The sequence below is a fragment of the Cavia porcellus genome, unplaced genomic scaffold, assembly GCF_034190915.1.
Source record: "Cavia porcellus strain 051 isolate PalLab524CR breed Dunkin Hartley unplaced genomic scaffold, mCavPor4.1 scaffold_32, whole genome shotgun sequence".
Taxonomy (NCBI): domain Eukaryota; kingdom Metazoa; phylum Chordata; class Mammalia; order Rodentia; family Caviidae; genus Cavia; species Cavia porcellus.
The window spans coordinates 40349783-40370920 of record NW_026947515.1 but is presented as its reverse complement, the minus strand read 5'-3'; the positions used below and the strand labels follow the sequence as shown (position 1 = coordinate 40370920).

At 45.7% G+C, this 21138-nt stretch overlaps 1 protein-coding gene across 4 annotated transcripts in view; it reads right to left on the bottom strand.

The window, feature by feature from the left end:
• Positions 1–21138, bottom strand: part of Shisa6 (shisa family member 6) — a 307814-nt gene that overhangs the window by 269745 nt on the left and 16931 nt on the right. For all 4 annotated transcript variants that reach the window (XM_063242633.1, XM_063242631.1, XM_063242630.1 and 1 more), the window contains exon 3: positions 15951–16111. In XM_063242633.1, the coding sequence (XP_063098703.1) occupies positions 15951–16111 (161 nt within the window). The remainder of the gene's footprint in view (positions 1–15950; positions 16112–21138) is intronic.

The following is a 21138-nucleotide window of genomic DNA, read 5'->3' as shown; positions in this document are numbered from 1 at the left end:
AAGATAGCATGAATCACTCCATTACGATGGTGCTGGTCATCCTGGAGCCAAGATCACGGCCTGGTGGAGTTTGGCAGTCCTTGAACTCTCATCCAGGACCTGTCCAGATTACTGTAGGTGTTCTTGTGGCTGCACCTCAGGACAGCATCAAGCTGAAACCTCCAACTGCTTGCCACAGGGAGGTTTTGCCAGCAAACAGAAGAATCTGTCATTTTAGCATCTTTCCATGGAAAGCACGGGGCTGTTTCTCTGCCCAAGGGAAACCATGGGACACCACTATGGAACCACGCCCCTGGGTCTCCCATTCCAAAGCCATTTGACTGCAGGTGCCTCCTTCCTGCTTTAGGTCAATCTTGCTGCCCTGGCAGCCTCCTCTGAGGCCCCATTTCCTCTAATCTAATTCTTACGGAGGAAGAAATGCCACAGTTATTAAAGTCCGGGCTTATCTATTTCATCCCAGATCTAAGCTGTGGCGATAAATCCCTAAGCTAAACACACAAAGGGAAACTCGAATCTTGAATACAGATCAGCATGCAGAAGGCGGCATGGGTGAGCCTGGTCTTCGCCCAGCTGTGGACTGTCCTCCCCATTTTGGGGACTTGTCCAGAGGAGACTCTTCTAGCCACCTTGCTGAGAGTGGAGACAGCTAGGTCTGTGTCCATACTGACACACTTTCCAGATGATTCCAACAAGACATTTACAGATGTCCAAACTGACCGTGTTTGCATCTTGTAAAACTTTTGATGAATCTGAATCAATCATCTGCTCTTCATTCAGCACATGTGGGAGATTCCAGAGTTCCCGGCAATGAAAGTACCAAACTCCAAAGGTAAACTGCAGGCAGTCTTCAGTTTCAAGGAACTCAGCCAAGTACCCAGAAGTGGGGGACCACCAGAGAGCCTTCACTGGGTGGGCTGGCTTCACCACTGGGTAACGCTCTGCAGCCTCCCCGTTAGAATCAGGGGTACAGCAGGGCACCTTCAGAGCTCTCATACGTTTCTCTAGCAGCATCCGGTGTCCTTGTCACTAAAAGCCCACAGCCCATTTAAGGATACAACTTGGGGGAAATGTAGACGGTAGCCACAATGGTTCATTTCACCCAATGGCTTTTTATACCAGTGGTTTCTGGTAGAAAATATTACATAGTTTCCTTCTGGACCACATGATGACATCAGCTACTGTCTCCACCAAGCCAGTCTTCTCTAATTGAAGAGCATCCATATTTTAACTGCCCACAGGGCCACCCAAAATGAAATCCTCTTTGGCTGATGTGAAGAAAGTGGCACTTGTATGCCAACTAAAAGCAGGTGTCCATGACAACATGGGGCATAATCTTCTTAATCCCTTCTCCCTTCTTCCTGATGTATGGGATGCAGTCATAATGGCATGAACTCAGGCAGCTCTCTTAGCCCATGACATAAAAGGCATATGCTTAGGAAGCAAAAGCTATAGACAGTAAGAGCCTATTCCTTACCCTGTAGAGCCACACCATGCCTGGGCCAACTTCTTTTACAACAGAGAGACAGCAATTTCTTTTTTGTATCACCAACTGTTTCAGCCCCTCTAACGTATTAAATAAGAACAATTCATTCTGTCACTCTTTGATTTAAGGAATCATTATTGAACCCTCAAGTGCCAAGATCTGTGCGAAATGTACTGAGCATTGTGAATACGGTGAGCAAGCAGACACGTCACTCAAAGCATGTATGGTTGAATGTGTCACGGGTGGTCTGCTTGATGAGCTGAGTCTAAGACACACTCAGGGCTGCAGTAAGGTCCACAACCCTGGAAGAAAGAAGCCTGTGCGTGCAGAGGGAAAAAGCAGATGCTTTAATTGCTATAGTGACATTCATGGGAGAAGGAGAACTCAGCTCAGCTCATCCTCCAACATCAGACCTCTCCTGGTTTTCTGATGGGGAGGGATCTGACTTCTCAGCTTTTCATTCCAAGTCCTTGCACTGATCTAGCCCTCTAACCAACATCCTGGAGTCGCACGTGACTCCTATCTTCCCCTTATACTTTAAGTATAACCCACATGCAAACGCTATCATTTCTACCTCCAAAAATTCCTGACACATTCATTAGATACTAGTACCAGAACAATGATACATTTCAAAAATCCGGCTGTCCTATCATGATGATGCAAAAGAAAACCCTTGAATTGAGAAGATACATAGTGAAGCAGTTTAAGAATTAAGAGTCATGATGTAGACAGTAAGTGACCGTAAAGATGATGGTGAAGACAACAGCAATGGTGAGAATGATGAGGAGAAGAAAGAGGGACAGGAAAGAGGAGGGGAATAGAGCGGAATACGAGAAACTGGGGAAGGCACACGGGTGTTCTTTGTACCATTCTTGCAGGTTTTCGAAAGGCTGGACGTTGTTCAAAATAAGTTAAAAAATAAACTCTGCAGCCGAGCTTTTCCTATGTCCCCCACCACTGATACTCTGCTTTAACTTCCTATCTCCCTCCTGTCACCTAGGTGACCGCATCCTCCTTTTTCTATCCCTGACCCTCCAGTCCACTGGTAGCACAGTGTTAAAAATGCACATCAGATCCTATGTTCATTCCAGTGCTGCAAACATTACCACGGTTTTTACCATATCTAGAATGAAACCCAAGATCCTCATGCAACCCACAAAGACCCATTTCTCAGATTTCATCCTCCACCACGTCTCTATCCCTGTGTTCTCTGTTCTGGCCACACTGGTCTCTCGATCCTCAAATGTGCCAGACTGAATCCCACCTCCACTCCGAACGTTCCTTTTCCAGGTGTACACATGAGGCTTGGTCATTTGAGTGGCTGCTTCAGCAAATTTCTTCCTCCAATAAGGCTCTACCCTACTGCTTCTTTACGGTCTTTGCTTCTGTTTTGAGCTCTGTTTCTCTTCAAAACACTTATGACCTGACTTGGGCTTGCACATTTGTACGGTTACTTTTTGTCTCCTCTAGACTGGGGACCTAGTCTCACCCCTGTATCCCTGGTGCCTGACACCCCGCAAATGACCAAAATCACCAGTGCCTGAAGGTCAGGTCCAAACCTAACTTTGCTTTTCCTGGCTCTCAAAGTGCTGTGAATGGACCATGGCTCTCCTCCCCTGGGAACCTGTCACCTTAAGTCACCATAACCTCATCTCCAAGACCCTTGGATAAGTTTAACCTTTCCCACCCCCAAGTGAGTCATATGCTGCCAACCCTGTGGAAACTCCCACCCCTCCTCACAGAGCTCCCACTCCTGGGGACACAGCCCATATGCTGGATGAAAGAAAAAAATTCCCCTGCTCCGAGCAGCTTTCTCCAACAGTACACCGAGTTCCGGCTCCTTCCTGGCCTTTGTTCCAGTTCTTGCATCATTGCTGTCTATTGACAGAACGGCAACAAGCAACCTTTCCAAAGGAACTGATCACTACTGCCTTCCGTGAACCTCACATCCCTTAAGTGTCTCCACTCTCTGGGCTCTTGCTGACTCCTGATTATCATCCTCCAGGGACACTGCCCCCTCCCCATCACCCTGCGATGGCCACCCTCATCACAGTAGCCTCCTCCTAGACATTCTGAATACCTCTGTGGCCAGGGGTATTTTTTATAGTCTCATCTTTTTGCTCTTGAATTGAAGCTTTTGAGCCCAGTGTGTCTTACCTCTGTCACACCTGCAGGGCTTGACAGGTGCTCAGGACCCCTTGGGGCTACATATCTCACTAAGAACAGTAAATGCGGCCACTTCCTTCACCTTTGGTCCCTAAATATGCTTAAACTGTCGGCAATGGATGCTGGGCTTTGTAGATAAGGCTCTAAAAGCCACCTGCATGGAGTCTGGGCTTTCTCTCGCTGCCACTGAGTTCTTCCCACCTGCTATAGTGTATGTGCTCCCAAACTCTGATCAGTTGAAACTTAAACCCTCCAGCGGGGCAAAACTGGGAAGCGAGGTCAAGCAGGAGATGGGTGGGTCATGGAGGCTGAGCCCTGGTGAATGGATGAGCGCCTTTCCGCAGGGCTGGATTAGCTATTGCGGGGCTTATGTCCCTTTTTGTCTCTTCTGCACATGTCTTCTTGTCCTTACGCTCTCTACCATGAGTCAAGGCAGCGTGAATCCTCCACCAGATGACACACAGGTGTCAAGGCTATGCTCCCGGACTTGCTAGGCTTCAGAAGGACAGGCTGGCTCAGGGCGTGGTACACATGAGCTGGCCACAAATGTGCATAAAGTGAAAAGCATATTAAACATCCAGTATTCAGGTCAAAAGACCCCGAAGTCGTGATGGGACCAGTGAGACATATAAGAGAGGCACCAGGGGTTACTCAGCTTTGTTCAATGTGAACAAACAGAGCATGTTGGTAGCTTTGGAAACAACTGTGCCGTTAGACTGCTGTGACCTTCTTTCCTTAATAAATCACACAGCCTCACATTCCACAGAAAATGGGCCAAGATTCCCTGCACCACCCAAGGGCCCTGACTACACACTGTTCCTTCCATCCTGCTCCCACTTGCTCCCCACCCAGCACCCCTTGCTTCTGTCACCCCAGCGTGCTCTGTTGGCCCCTCCATTTTGCAAACTCATGGAGGCAACGGGGAATTCTAACTCTGGCCTCCACGCTTTGGCTTTCTCCCTCTCACCCACACATCATTTTGGGAACAGCAGAAGTCATCTAAATCCTCCTGCTCCCCAGGTGAGCACGGGGAGTAATTAGTGGGACAGTTCAATGACTCTCCTTTTCCCCCTGACCAGATGGTGTGAGGAGCCTCTGTCTGTCCCCCGTTCAGGCTGCCTGCTCAGTCAGAGGGACAGAGGACAGCGCTCTGTGGCTGAGCTGGCCAGGCTTGTGAGAAAACTAGGCAAGACAAGACCTCGGGTTTGGGAGGACACAGCCAGCCCAGCCAGGGCGAGGGAAGCTCCCCTGGCTTCTGAACTCTGCTTCTGGGCACGCTTATTCTAAAGCAACTTCACGCAGGGAAAAGCCATTTACTCCCCAGGATCAAATCACAGGGACCCAGGACTCATTTTCTGACTGGCACGGAAGTATGAAAGTGAGAATTAACTCTTCCTTTCATCGTAAGTCTGGCACTAAGAATGAACGGTGATTTAACATGGGCATAGCTGTAATTCGACCTTCTGGTCACAGAATCCCAAAACAGTATAACTGTAAGACAGGTTTCTGGATCAGACCGCCCAGGTCAGCCTCATGTGCTGTCACCAAGGCAATGGTCACCTGCAGGTGAGCCACCCCATTGTCTTGTGCCCCTGTAGCCTCTTACTGCCTGGGAAAGTGACAGCATCCACATGAGGCCCAAGGAAATGTGCAGCACAGCACATGCACACAGTCAGAACTCAGGGAACACCAGCAAGTGAGGAGGAGGAGCTGTTAGGACAGCTTTCCCCTAAAGCTAAAACACTCAAGCCGCTCCCACCACTCGTGGGAGCGGAGCTCAGCCACGAGCTCCAGCTGCAAGGTGGTCTGTCTCCAGCCAGGGGCAATGCCCTGAGAATGCCTGCCTTTCTGTGGAGCTGTGGCCTCTCCTGGTGTTCTCCCTGCAACACCAGGTCCAAATAGCCAGCCAGGAGCAAGGACAGACCCCCAACCACCGGACAGACTCCATGCAGCTGCAGGGGACCGTGGGAAGTCTGCTTCTCTGATCAGTCTGACTTCTGGACTTGAGCTCCACAGGACTCTACCCATGTCCAAAGACCACACAAGCCCCCAACAGGCCGTGTGATCTTCAACAAGCTTCCTGCCTTTGGGACTCAGTTTCCCCATCTATGAAGCAGGCATGATAATACTGTCTGCCGCATGGCATCCTTACAAGAGTTAAGGAAGTCAGTCCATAAAAAGCACTTTTAAAAGTTCTCACACTTGGTAATATTCCTTAAGAAACAGGTTCTCAAGCTTCCCCGGAGACTTGTCACCATCCCTGGGAGGCAGAGGTTCAAGAATGTCTGCAATATGTCACAGTAACTCAGCTGTCACTTGCTAGTCTGGAGAAAAACAAGCACATCCCCTCCCCGGGTCCAGATCCGCAGTCTTCTCATGCAGTTTAATGACACGGTTGTTTACAGAGCTACCAACATGCTCTGCTTGTTCACACTGTACAGAGTCAGGTATTCCCTGGTGCCTCTCTCATAGGACTCGCTGGTCCATCAGGACCTCAGGCTCTTCTGACCCAAAGACTGGATTTTTAAAAAAATTTTTTTTGTCTTTTTCTTTTTTATCGGTACCAGGGATCAAACTCACAACCACCTGCTTGCAAGGCAGGTGCTTATGCCACTGAGCTAAATCCCCAACCCTCTAAACACTGGATTTTTAGTATACTACTCACTTTATGAATACTGAGTGGCCCTCTCATGTGCATCAGTCCCTAAGCAACGTAGGAGAACTGGAGGGGAACTGGGCTGATGCTGGGTGTGCTTTAGAGCGACCACATAGCACTGAAGTCATTAACACACTTATGTCTCACAGCACAGGGAGGGGAGGACTTCATTATTACCCCCAGTTTACACACAGATCGGGAAACTGAGGCAGAGAGAAGCGAGGTAAAGTAAAAAGGCAGAGCTAGAGTCTGGACTAGGGTTAGCCCACTTTCCCAGTCACCCTACGAGTCCCTGCAATGACCAGAGAGCTCAGATGCCACAGTGACCACAGGTGGGAGCTGCGAGGTTGGGAACCAGAGTGCCAACCTGATATGTGGAGAGGAGGAAGAAGAGACCAGGCCGGGGGAGTATACAAACGCAGAATATTCCAGACAGTGTAAAGAGCACCATGTAGGGGGAAGCCAAAAGAGCCAAACAGATCACATCTTCACGAGAAGCCTAACACGTTCAAGCGGCCAGAGCTGTGGCTTCCACGGAGGGGGAGGTACATGTACTCCAGGACTGTGGGATGCTGGTTGCTGAGCAGAGGAGGGAGGGACAGGCTGGGAGACAGGAGCTCAGCGGTGATGGCGGAAAGAAGCGAGAGGAGGGAGCCAGGGCTTGCACTCATCTGTTTATAGGAGGCTGTGGAGTCCAGCACATGCTCAGCCCACAGGCACAGAGCAGCAGAGGAGACACAGCCAGGCAAGGAGAACAGGTGCTCCAAGCCAGAAATGAATGGGATCCAAGCACTGGTGGAGGGATGAAACTGGACCAGCAGCGAGGGTCTTGTTCAGTGTTCTCTTGGGGTCAAAATTCTTAGAGGCATTTTGAAGTCTGAGGTTGTTCTCATATGGGGGGTGGGTGGTAGCTAGCCTTCTAATGATCTGTCATGTAGAGCTTTGATTAGAAGGCTTTCTGCATCAATAAAGAGTGACTGATTAAAACCACCAAGATGCTATTAGGGTGGAGGAAAAGCTGAGGTCTAGTGTATTAGTCTTTTTCCTGTTACTGTAACGAAATACCTGATGTAGGTACTTTATAAAGAGAACAAAGTTATTTACCTCACAATCCTAGAAGTTCAAGGGCATGACACTGCATCAGCGTGGCTCTGTTAAGGGTATCACGGAGATGACACAACAGCAGAAGGACACAGAAATGGGAGAGGTTGCTTGGCCTGACAGGAAGTCAGACAGGGAAAGGGCTAGCTTTTCTCTTTTTACAGTAATCCTTTCTAGAGAACTACACTGGGTTCCCACGAGAACCACCTTCACTTCTTTGAGAACATGTGACAGTTAACTGATTGTGTCAATTTAAGTAAGAAATGCCCAACTGAATTGATCAGCATAGTTTTGGGTGTGGCTAAGGGATTCACTGAAGATTTTCTGGGGTTTACTGGGTGCGGGTGACAGCGACAAGGTGCTTGCTGAGTGGCAGGGAAGGGAAATAAAGGAAGGCTGCCTCTGTGTCTTTTGAAGTCCTCCAGTCCTCCCCTTCCCCCTGCGCATCATCTCCTGGCTTCCAGCCTGACACACACACACTCACACAGGACACTACAGTGAGCTCAGCCTCTGATGAGAGCCCTCGGATCTCCAGCACACAGACAGCACTTTTTCACTCCTCCACACGTGGCTCTGCAGGCGGCCACTGTAAGCTAATCTTGTCATTTTTCTTTAAGCAAAGACTTCCATATCTGTACATCTTCCATTAAATCTGTTTCTCTGGTAAGCACTGGCTGATACAGGGCACATGTCTAAGGACCAGATCCCTTTCCACTGGAACCCTTCCCATCATTTCTCCTTTTATTTCACTGGGGACAAAGCCTTTACCACATGAACGTTTCAGTGACAAACCATATCCAAGTCATAGTACCCTGGCCATCGTCCCTTGGACCTGGAGATCCTGGTCCATGCTCATCCAGCAGCCCTCATATAGATTAGCTAAACCAGCCATAAACAACACCCCAGGCAGAGGCCCAGGAAGGGCCTGAGGGGGAACAGAATTGACAGAGTTCCTCTGGCAGTCTCTGTTTGACACTGACTCCCCATGGCATGTCGGTGAAGGAGGGGTCCCTACTCTCATTTTAAAGAGTAGGAAATGTCACATGCAAAGTGTCTGTGACTTTCTCAGAATATTAAGAGCACACAGTGAGAAACTAGAGCTCCCTGGCTAAACACTGCCCACTCCTGTAAATGAAGTCTTATGGGAACAAAGCTACCCCCATTCATTTATCTACTCCTTACGGTTGCTTTTGTGCTGTAAAGTAAAGATGGGTAGTGCCACCATGATCTTATAACTCACAGACCCTTTAACATTATGGCCTGGTCCTTTTCAGGAGAGTTAGTCAACTCCTGTTTAAGAGCCCTGGTCTGATTATGTCCGAGCTATTCCAGCTGAGCTGGGGTGTGGGCCTCGGTTTGTCTGCTTCTGGACCTAGGATATTACTGCATCACCTTGTCTCCTTTATAGGGAAGAAGGCAGAGAAAGTTCTCTCATTGGTCCAGCTTGCTATGGGCAAAGTGAAGTGGCTGCCCTGTTTCCCACTGATAGCTCATTACCATTACTTCAATCAGGGCAACCTTATTAAAACATGAATTAGATCACCACGCTAAACATAATCCATACCACTCACTGTCATCTCTAAGGCTGTACACCTGGCCCATGTCTACCCTCTATTCTCAACATATGACCCGCTCCTTCATTCACTGTGCAATCAATCACCCAGGAGTCCTGATCCTTGAACATGTCAGTGTTGTTTCTGTCTTAGGACCTTTGCACTGGCTGCTCCTGCTGTGTGGCAGTGCCCTTGCCATGTCTCTCTATGGCTGGGTTCTCCTAGTGGATCCAGTACCAGCCACACTTCCAAGGGCCGGTCTTTCTTGCCAGGGTTTCTCAGACACATCATCTGCCTGAATTCTGCGGTTCTCTACGTGCCCACTTAAATCTCCTGCAATACAGCGGGAGCTCTATGAAAGGAGAGGCTTTGTTTTTGTTGGTGACTAAAACTCAACATGCCACTTAATCTGGATTGCCAAGCTTGAATGGATTAGGAGATTCTTAGAGAGGTGATTGGGGTCTGAGGGCACGAACCTCATTAGTGGGTTAATGCATTGATGAGTTCATAGCTGAATGAGCTGTAGCGGAAGTGGGCCGTGGGGGAGTGACCTTAGGGGCTGTATCTGGCCCCTGCACCTTCCTCTCTGGATCTGTCCCTATCTCTGACTTCCAGATGCCATGAGTAAAGCCGCATTCCTATGCCATTCTCTGTCACCATGCCTCAGAGCCACAGGATCATGGATTGAAGCCTCTGACACTGTGAGCCAAAACAACCCTCTCCTCTCTTGAATTAAAGGTATCTATCAGATGTTTTATCTCAGCAATAGAAAGCCAAATACACTTGACCGGAACTGGATACTAGATACGGCTAACATTTAGGTAAGTTCTATTCAATTGAAAATAATGTAAATTGCAGAGTTGAACTACATATATTCTTTTACATTTTTTTCACAGTTGCATTAAAAAACAAAAGGAAACAGATGAAATTGATTTTAATGTGGTTAAACACCATCACATCGAGTAGCGTAAACTTAAAGTAGTAGTCTCCTTGTACCAGGTGATGCCCTGACAGGCTTCACATTCACACTCATGCTTAATGTGTGTTTCACAGATGACCCGTGTGTGTGCCCCAATCTGCATGGAAGCCAACCACAGGTTGGGCCAGTGATCTCACTACTGCCACTGTCAGAAGAGGCTATCATTTCTGAAACAAAAACAATTCTGTTTACTTGGGGATGATAAGCAAAAGATTTCACTTCCAATGAGAAGTTGAGGTGGTCCAGAGGTTTCCTGGAGTTCAGAGATACAGCCCAGGTTTTCTGGCTCCATGGGCAGCTTTAAACTCAACCATGGGAACAGGGGCACTGATCCCCAACGGCTGTCCCGAAGAGTCTTTCTGAGAAGGCAAGCTGAGCAAAGTGGGAACCCTTATCATAGGTGGCGGCCTCTCCATGTCCAGGCATAAGCAAAGCTCCCAGTTTCTAATTGTGCTGAGCCATGAAATACTGAATCATCCCCAGAAGGAAAAGGACCGTGTTGTTAGGTCCTCGTTCCACTGTCAGGCTTCTGACCTAGTGACCAGTCTGAATCCCTGCCTACCTTAAAGAGAGGGCCAGTCAATGGACCAGAACCTCATTGGGTTCTTCATGACACAGCAACACAGCCAAGCCCATGTTCTGGCTCCTGTATCTCCAACTTCAGGGACATCCTGCCTTCCATTATGTTCCCCAACCACACACAGTTACTGCACAGAGAGAACTTCTCAAGCCATGTTCTTGTTCTAGGATGCCACAGTGATGAAAAGATAAAGTCCTGACCCACACGGAGCTAATATTGGCATGGGGTTACTGATACTAAGCAAATGAACCTCAAACATACAATGTTAGATGCAGTGCGTGCTCTGAAAAATATAAAGCAGGAGAGGAGACAACAGTTGCAGAAGCCTCTCTGAAATGGTGCCAGCTGAGTACAAATGTATATGAGTTGAGAACTTAAGGCTACAAACATAGAGAGGGAAAAAGACCTTGAAGCAATATGATCAGTGGCATAGGGAGAGATAGTCAAGAAGACCAGTGTGCCTGGAGACCACCGAGAGGGAAGGGGAGAGGGACTTGAAGTTGGTAGCGCAGACTCTCCTGTTCCCTGAAGCTGTTATTCCTGTGAAGCTGACACAGTCCTGCCCCTGGATCCCTGGGTCTGCCACCCAAGGCTACGGCTTTGCCAACAGGCAGGATGACTGATTACTCATTTATACGATGCACTGTGTTGTGTGGATGGAGCGTAAGTAGTTACTGCTTCCAGCTGATATCTATCTTGATTGTGGAAGGGTGGCTATCAAGATCGTAGAACTTAAACATATGATCTCATTACTACTGCTAGGGATGGCACCCAGACACCCCAAGATGAGAGCTTTGAGAGAAGCACAGGCCAGGCAAGTTGGCAGGGTCTCCCTTCTATGAGAACTAAGCCCACACAAAGTCTCTGGATCCTGAGCTCAGGGCACCTGCAACACTAGACGTGGAGCCGCTCCTAATAACTCTGCTTTTGCAAATCACTTCCGACATTTTTTTGTATTTGCTTCTCTCCGTATCTCCATTCATATCTGCACACTGACCTCCTCTGTCTCACACAGAAGCTTGAGTCCTTCACTCCCTTTGCCTCACCTGCAGTGAGAGGACTTCTGGCTACAGTCCACTGACTCTGCCCAGACAGTCTGCATCTTGCAGGCCTTCAGGGGCACCCAACCTCCACAGTCTTTAAAGGATCTGTTCCCCCACCTTACAGTCATCCTCCAAGGCCCAGTTCTCAAAGTTTGCTGAACACAGGAGCATTACAGGAAGTTTTCAAAATTATTAACATTATTGATCAGGTTCTGCTCCAGACTAAATCAGTCTTTGTGGAAGATGAAAGACAGTAGTATTTTCAGAATTCCCTACCCCACTGCAGTGTGCAGCCGGGTATGAGCATCATCACGATACAGGGCTCATTTCTTTAGCTTTCACATGTGCAAATCACCTTGGCTTCTTGTTTAACTGCAGTTTCTGATTCAGTAGGTCTTGGAAAGGGCCCAGGAGTTTGGATTTTCAACTAGCTCCCATGAGATAGTGACTGCTGATCCATGGACCACAGCTTGAGTAGCAAGGTCTCCAGGCAGCCAGACTTGAGGACTGGATGATGGATGTAGGCTTCACTAGATTTCTATGTCCTAGTAAAAGTGCACTATGGAGCTCCCTTTACAGTTGGGAAGGGGCAGCTGGGCATGATGGTACCCTGCAATCCTGGCACTCTAAGAGACAGAGGCAGGAGAATTACAAATGCAAGCCCAGCCTGGGCAACTTAGCAAAGCCCTATCTCAAAATAGGAAAAAAGGAGTTAGGGATGTAGCAAAGTGTACATCCTCCTGGGTTCATTCTTCCATACTGGAAAAAATAGTTTGGAAGCGCTTGACTAGGTCAGTTAAGGCGCAAGACTTTTCGATGAAGCCATAGAACTGCTCTGTCAATGTGAAATTAGGAATCTCTACATCTAACAAATACTACCTTCTCTGTTCTGGAGATCTGAGTATACAGTATATCATAAGTGCTCGGTAAGTGGTACTTGTGCTATGTGGTTGTCAGTGTTTGTATTATTACTGGAGGACCCTCACTCCAGTTCCCAGACCAAACAAGCACATTCATTGCCAAGCCCTGATCCATCTCAGACACAACTCCATGGATCCTGTCAGTCTAAGGACACTAGGGCTCTCATTCTTTCCACTGATTTTGCAGACGCTGTAGCTAGACTCTCATAGCCTGGTCTTGGTCAATAGTGTTTGCTATGAATGGGGACCTGTTTAAATGTTCACTTGGTTTAACTCATGATATTCTTAACACAACTCTAAGCCTTTGAAGGTAGTAATCTCTGAGTGGCAGGATTGTACACACAGTAGATGATGGTGCCAAGAAAAACTAAGCCCACGATTTTCCAGTGCTTCTCAAATGACAACTGCAAAGTGATTTCTCAAAGATGCAGATGAGGTGGCCAAAGATCCTGCACATCTCACAAACTCCAGACAACAGTAATGCAGCAGGTTCAGACAGCACTTCGAAAAGCCAAGCAGCCCACGTGCATTAGTAGATCCTGGTATTTCTGGACCTCTCTCTTAACAGCACCCCCCACACACTGAATACTCCTACTGCTTTACGACAATTGGTCGTTGGTTTATTTGATAAGTGGCAAAAATCACAGTAAATTTCCACTTTGAACGTTTACCCAAAGTCCTATAAATTTCTACTCAAATTGCAATACTTTGAGACAAAAGGTATCAGGTATTTGGAAAAGCACAATTTTTGTTGTAAGCTAGAGAAGATATAGCATGTTGTGAAATTGTTTTTATATTTTGGTTTCATGACTGCGAATGTTTTCTGGGCCAGAGAAACCATTTCCATCTCTAAAAGCAGGATGAAGAGCTACGATTTGACAAATACAGGAAAGGATCCCTTGAAACACAGAAGTGAATCGTGTTAACTGTGAAACCTCCATTCTCAGCTCAGTACAAGACAGGATGTGTATGGAAATTATAAGAAATGACAAAACTTACTGCCCAGAGAAGGGTACTTAAGAGCAAATCATGACTGCCCATTTATTCAGGCTGGATTCAGTAGCTGGAAACTAGCTCGGTTGTAAGACACAAAAGCTGAATACAGAAGTGAAAATACACAGTCAGAGGTGCTTTTGAGGTCAGAGTGACCTGAAGCTCCAGAGTCACAGGCCAAGCTCTGGGGGAGACTGACTCCAAGTGATGAATCTTTGGGAAAACAAAAAACACCCTCCTCAAAACTGGTAATGATGCAAGGTTAGACTAAACAATGACCAATGATTATAAAGATCAGTTAAAATGTTAGTCTTCATGCAAATTTCAGAACCCAGCAATTCTTACACTTTCTTAATTAAGGAAAGTTTTAAATGCCTTCCTCCATTCGCTGATCACACCTACTCCCCTTCAATTAAATCATGGCCTCTGGGTAAGAGCTCCAGGCTCCCTTCACTTGTAAAGCTCCCCAGTGATTTTAATGTTCAATCAAGTTGGAGAATCATGGGCATTCAAAGTTGGCACTCAAATATGAAGGAATCCACTCATTCTTCCCCCTAGCCACATGTTAGAATCCCTTTGTGGAGATTTTTGGAAAAAATAGTGATGCTCAAGCCCATTCCTAGAAATTCTAGTTAATCCGTGAAGCATTTTTAAGATGACCCCCTAGATGACCACACCTCCAGGTGCATTCTCCACGATTCTGTATTGCTCCCACTTAAAGGATCCAGTATGTTACAGATGAAAATGCATCTTAGACTTCAAAGGGAAATTCCTCATTTTACCTTTAAATCAGGATGTCTAACTTTGCAGAGAGGGTCCCTTAAATCCTATAACAACTGTTGGATGACTAGATACATTCGTTTGTGTATATACATATGGATCTTCAGGGGAGAATGTCCTTAGCTTTTGTAAATGTTCAAAAGAATTAAAACTGTATTAAAGGCAAATGTGATTTTATAATTTAAGAAAGTTAAATAATGAATGGGAAATAAAATTGATCTCAGCAGCAAGTCTGGAGCTGAACACCCATATGCCACTTAGTGATTGTACATCTTCATTGCAAGTTAAGTTTAACCTCATTGCCCACCTTTGAAAACCTGAGAAGCACTGGATATGAACTCCCCAAGAGACAACCCCAATGTACAGCAGAAGCCTGGGAAGCGGGGTCAGTACTGGGCTTCCTGGTAAGGTTGCACTGGGATGCGATTTATCAGGGTGTGAGAACACTATCTGCTAAGGTTTTTGCCTTCGTGGCCCGACTGGGTAAGGAAGGATATTATGGTTTTCTAACTCTGATTGTTGTTAACTATTTGCCTTGATTTAAATCCCAGTTTTGTCTCTTACTAATCATGTGACCTTGGGAAAGTTACTTAACCTTTTGACACTATAAAGTGTTGGTAATATAAGCACTTTTAAGACTGTCGTTAAGAATAAATAATAAAGTAAATGTAAAGTGCTCAGCATGATGTTCAGCAAAGAGTAAATACGTACATTATATTACTGCTACTGCTGATGTTTTTCTTATTATTAACATCATCACGACCCTGCTCAAGTTACTAGACATCCTGGAGCTTCACTTACAGATCTACAAGACAAAAATAAGTCCAGCCCAATTTCTTTCATAGTGTTATAGTGATGACCAAGTTAAAAAGTAGGCAGTGCATCAACCGTTCACATTTCACAGGTTCTGCAGGATTCAACCAACCACAGAATTCAACCCAACAGACTTCAACTACAAAATATTCAGGATAATTACATTTGTACTCAACTACTACAGACACTATTCCTTAAACAATACTGCATAGCAACTATTTACAAACATTCCCATTATGTTAGATATTACAAATACCTAGAGATGATTTAAGGCATGCAGGAGGGTATGTGCCAGTTATATGCCAACACCATGCCACTGCATAAAAAGGACTTGAGCATCCTCAGGAGTCCTGGAACCAATTCTTCCACCCACATCAGGCACAATTTATATCATCACTGTTATATGACAATTCATCATATATCCAAGATATTTATAGCCCACAGAAAATGGTGGCCCTAAAATACAGACAACATTCCCACCCTCAAGAAGTACTCTGAGATTCCAACAGTTGAAAAGATGCTATGCCTGAGTGCAAGCTTTTTTGGTTATATACCCAGCATCCCAGTCAGCCCAGACTTTCCACCACCCAGGCGAATGGATGGCTCTACTCCACATGCTGCCGCACCCTATCTCTCAGAAAACAGAGTTAAACCAGGCTCTCAGTAAGTCACAGGCATCCCAAAGCATCAGCAGCCCTCATCCAGCCAAGACACTGACCACCAATGGTCCCTCTTCTACCATAACCTTCCAAGGAAAAGTCCCCAGCCCAGCAGGACGATCCTCATTACACAGCACTCCACAATCTGGCCCACCAGAGAAGAAAAATCACTGAAACCTTCCAACAATTTCAGCAAAGATTCTAGGTGATCAGCATACACTTACCTGGAGTCTGCTTGGCTGTACGCACAGGGGTGTAGTGGTTTTTGGAGGAGGATCTGACCGGCGTGTTATCTTTGGGAGAGGTATCAATAGCCGAGATAGTTTCTCTTTCACAGTGTGCTATAGGGATAGGTCCCTGTTGTCTTAAGATGTCAGCCAGAGCCCTAAAGAAGGAAGATATCACACAGTGAGTCTCATGTGCACAATCACAGAGGGAAATAGCTCACTTTCGTAGGTCCTTTAGTCCTGAACCTAGGGAAAGAGACACAGATGTGACTGTCAGTGCTCAATTTCCACGGCCTTATCTGGTGCAAGGCTCAGTGGGTAGGTTACCCTGCCTGGAGGTACAAATGCTTAAAAGTATGAGATTATAATTTTTCTGAAATTTATTCAACATCAGCAAACTCTGAGCTCCTTCAAAATACTGGTTCCCCAAATATGCACCTACACCATCCAGAATGACCAGTGACTGATCAGTGAAGTAGCATGTTGGAAAAGAGTTGACACCACTGGCTTCACATGCAGCAGTAGGATACTAACTATCAGGGGGACCAGCCTCTTCTGCACACATGGAGTGGGATGTCCTAGGTACTGGTGACCCAAATAAGTACAACACACGCCTCCCTCCAGGGACTTGGTGACACAGAGAAAGCAGGTTTCATGAATTCAACTCCTGCCTTCAACAACCAAACATACATTTCTTGACGATTTGCAAGAACAGAGGTACATAGGACCCCATTCCTGTCCGCCAAAAATTCACAATTGCTCTCCACTTAGTTTCAAACAGGACTCCCCAGTGGATGACACAAGAGATAGCCACTGGTCATGAGAACATAGCAGGAGCATGAAGGGATTCAGACAAGCCAAAAAGACCACATCTGGATAATGTCCCTGGGTCCTGCTATCCCTGTTTTGAACCAGCGGGGCAAAGACTCTTGCATGTGCTCAGGTTGTCCCTGAGGAATGGGGTGGGCGAGGTGGCATAACTCCAGGCCTCTCGGAGCCAGCCCTGCCCACTCCACACTTCCTTGGCATCCTAGCCCAGCTCCAGAACTCAATTCTCTCAGAAACTGACAACCCCAGCATATCTGAGAGTGAATGGTTTCCTCCCATTATGCCTCCTGCGACATGCAGAACCTTCCTAGAAGAGCATCACGCTGGCAATCTTATCATTTAGTGGCATTTATATAGCAATTTCAGATTTTCAAATGCTTTCCCCTCACTGGCTTTCTTTTCTCTCAGCCTGTCAAGGAAAGAAGAGACACACGTCACCACCCCCATTCACCTCCACGGACCTAACAGGCAGAACACAGACCCTCACATTCAAGAAAAAGAAATAGGGAAGGTCTCAGTCCGGGGATTCCTCAGTCAAATGAGACCAAGGAACAATGAAAAAGCCTTGGCCTAGAAGGTCAAGAGTTTTAGGTTTGAATCTCAGTGATTAGCCATGAATCTTTGGGCAGATATGTTAACCTCTGAAGCTGAAATGTAATCATTTCTTCCCCACTGGGAAAACAAAAGGTTAAATTAACACGCCCTCTAAGACCCCTCTGATTTCAACATTCCACAACTTGGCTTTGCATACCTTTTTAACCTCATATTCATGCAAGACTCCTAGATTCATTTATCCTTCTGATGATCAAAGACTGTTCCCTACCATTTTTCTGTGATAAGAAAATGGTGAGTTATAAGTTATAATAGCTATATAGGCCAACAGAATAGAAATGAAAGTCCCAAAATAAATTCATACATCTATGGCCACTTCACGTTTGATAATAGTGCCGAGATTATTCATTGGAAAAAGACACTTTTCTTTAAAAAAAAAAAAATGGTCCTCAAACTAATAGTTTTCCACACATAAAACAGTAAAGTAAAGCTCTTATCCCACATTATATACCTAAAAACTAATTCAAAATGGGTCATATATCTAAATATTAGTCCTGGAGCTATAAAACTCTTAAAAGAAATTACAGGAATAAATCATTGTGACTTCTCATATTTAGCGATGGTTTCTTAGATATAACATCAAAAACACAAGAAACAAAAGAAAAAAACAGATAAAAACATTTGTGCATCAGAGGGTATCATCAAGAAAATGAAAGACAATTCACAGAAAGGAGAAAACATTTGCAAGACCCAAACCTGATGAAAGACTTGTATCCCAAATATATAGAAAGAAATCTTACAACTCAAGAATTTCGAAAAACCGAGTATCTCAATTTTAGAATGGGCAAAGCATTTAAAGAGACATCTCTCTAAAGAAAATAAACACGAACAGTAATAATTACAGTATGTTAAGCACTAGGGAAATACAAATGAAAATCACGCTGAATGCCAGTCCCATTCATACACCCATGATAGCTACAAATAAAAGACAATAGAAGTGTTGACCACGATTTAGAGAAACAGGAGTCTTCACACTCTGCTAATGGGAATTTAAAATAGTGCAGCTCCTTAAGAAAACAATTTAACAATTCCTCAAGATGTTAAACCTACTGAATATACAACCCAGTGACTCTACTGCCAAGTACTCTTAAGAAAAATGAAAATATAACTACATAAAACTTTATGTAGGTTCATGGCCGAAGTATTAGTAAGAGCCAAAGAGTGGAAACAAGCTCAATGCTCATCAGTTGAATGGATCAACAAAATGTGAATGTATCTGCACCGCAGAATTATTCTTAAAAGGAAGTAAAAACACACGAGATACCATGGAAGAAACCACACTAAGGTTTGAAAATACCACACTAAGGAAAAGACGCCAGTCACGAAAGCCTACATTTGTATTAAATGTCCAGTTCATTAAATCTGTAGACACAGAAAGCAGACACGTGGTTACCCCAGGACTAGGAGAATGCTGCATGAGGAAAAACTTATTGCAGCTAGCAGCATCTCAATTGTTATTACTCAAGAAAGAGGCTCTGCGCCATGCTGGAGATTTAGCTCAGCGGCATAAGCATCAGCTTTGCAAGCATGTGGTTCATGAGTTTGATCCCCGGTACAAAAAAAAAAGGGCTCCATGCCATCCAAGTTCTAACACAGACTGCTACTTCCCTGGTGCACATGAAGAAGAATGGAATTATGTGATTAAATCCATTCCCTTTGATTAGTCAAGAGCAAGTCTAATCAGTGATTCCCAACTAGGGTGATTATGTACCCCCTCCTGGAATATTTGGCAGTATCTGGAGACAATTTTGGTTGCCACATCTATAGAGGTGGTCCTGGCACCTGGTGAGTACAGACAGGGGATGCTGTTCGACTTCCTACGAGGCACAGGATGCTCCTGGGGCGAAGAATATCAGGTCCAAAATATCAATGGCAGTAAGGATGACAAACCTTGACTGACAATTACTTCATAACCAAGGACTTCATCCTCAAGGCATGGGCTTCATCCTCAAGGCCAGACTGCCTTCCTGAAGACCAGCAAATTCAGTGCTTGCTGCTGGACAAGAAGTAGTGTCTCTGACTTACAGCACAGAATGAAAGGACATAACGTGGCAGAAGGGACTTTGGATGCCCAGTATTCTGTGCTGTGCCAGCTAGCAGACCCAAGGGGGAGGGGACCATACAGAAAACTGTTTCTAAATCCCCCCCATGTGTTGTCCCACTGAGGAGCATGATAACCAGAGAAATGCCTCTGAGCCATGCCCCCAAGAGCCAGCCCTTCCCAGTGACCTCTGGCAACGGGAAAGAGCACCCGGATCCCAGACTCTGTGGCCTTAGGAGCTGCTGTGCCCCGTTCCCCTCCCATCGCCTCGGCTCAGAAACCTCCCTCTCTGCTCTGGTTCTTCGACACCTTCCATCCTTTGCTCTCCAGGGTGCTCAATGAATATTATTCTAATTCTGAAATGCACAACCCTGGTCTCACCTAATTAATTTGGATCTGCTAGAGGAAATGGGTTAAGGTCTGAGCTACTTTCCAACCACAGGAAAGAAAATTGGTCATTGAGGGACAAACAGATTTTTTTAACTGTGGGTAGGGCACCAGCTTTGGGGGGCTGATAGGATGGATGGCTGACAGACAGACAATGACAAGACAGAGAGGAGAGAGATGCAGAGGAAGAGAGGGAGAGGAAGAGAGACAGAGACAGAGAGACAAAGAAGAAAGGAAAGGAATAAAACAGAAGACAGAGATAGAGACAGTGGAAAAGACACAGAGGGACAAAGAGAGGAAGAAAGAGAGAGAATGAACTCCTAGAAGAAAGAGAAAAGAAAGAGACACGGCAGACCAGAAGCCAGAGAGGGAAGGTGATGAGGTCAGACAGAGACAAACAAACAGAAAGTGGAAAACAAAAACAAGAAACTGAGTCAAAGAGAAATTCGATTAGAAAGCAGTCCAGAAGACAGAGACATTCACAGACGGGAGAGAGGCCCAGAGAAAGATGTTCAGAGGAAAAGAAATTCAGAGGGAGACACTGTGAGCCAGCCCAGTGCCCAGGAGCTGGCCCACCTCAGTGGTGACAACTACAGAGCTCTCATTCAAGAATCCGAAGGGAAGACCCTCTCCACCTCAAGCCCCTTCCCTGTGGGCCGCTTCCGCTGTGGTACCTGATCTATCATACACAAGAATTCTTCTGCCTGAGTCATCTGAACTCTTGCTCAAGGGACACTGCTCCTTCTGATATAAGGTGATGAGTGGGGAAGATCAGTTAATTGGGCAGCAAATCCAAGAAGGGAAAACAGTTATCCTGATCATTCAGGTTAGGCAAGTCTGTCTTCTTCAGTCTTCAGTCTTGTGTAACAATCATCTGGGTAATGAAAATACCGTTTACATTTGAACAGCACTCACTAATTTCTAAATGTGATCACCTGCTGCGCCCTACACAATTCCTTCTAATCTCGGTGACCTCTGCAGCAATTTTTACCCTAATTCTTAAAAAGGAACTGGGGTTCAGAACAGCTTCAGCACTTGAACCTGATGGGACAGAAGTTTAAATTTAGAGCTCTGATTTGAGCTGGAGCATCCTCATGTTACTGCTTCTTACATACATCTCATCTTCCTACAAATCTTGAGCTTTAATGAATCTTTCTGGTCTCTCCAGCCGGGCTGCTAATTTAGCAAATACCAGTTAATACTTGAACATAGAGAAACAATTAGTAAATTAGTAAATAAGTCATTAGTAAAAATTAGTAAATAAGTCATTCAGGTTAAGATCCATTATTTATTTGCTTAAAAATGTTGTCAGTGACT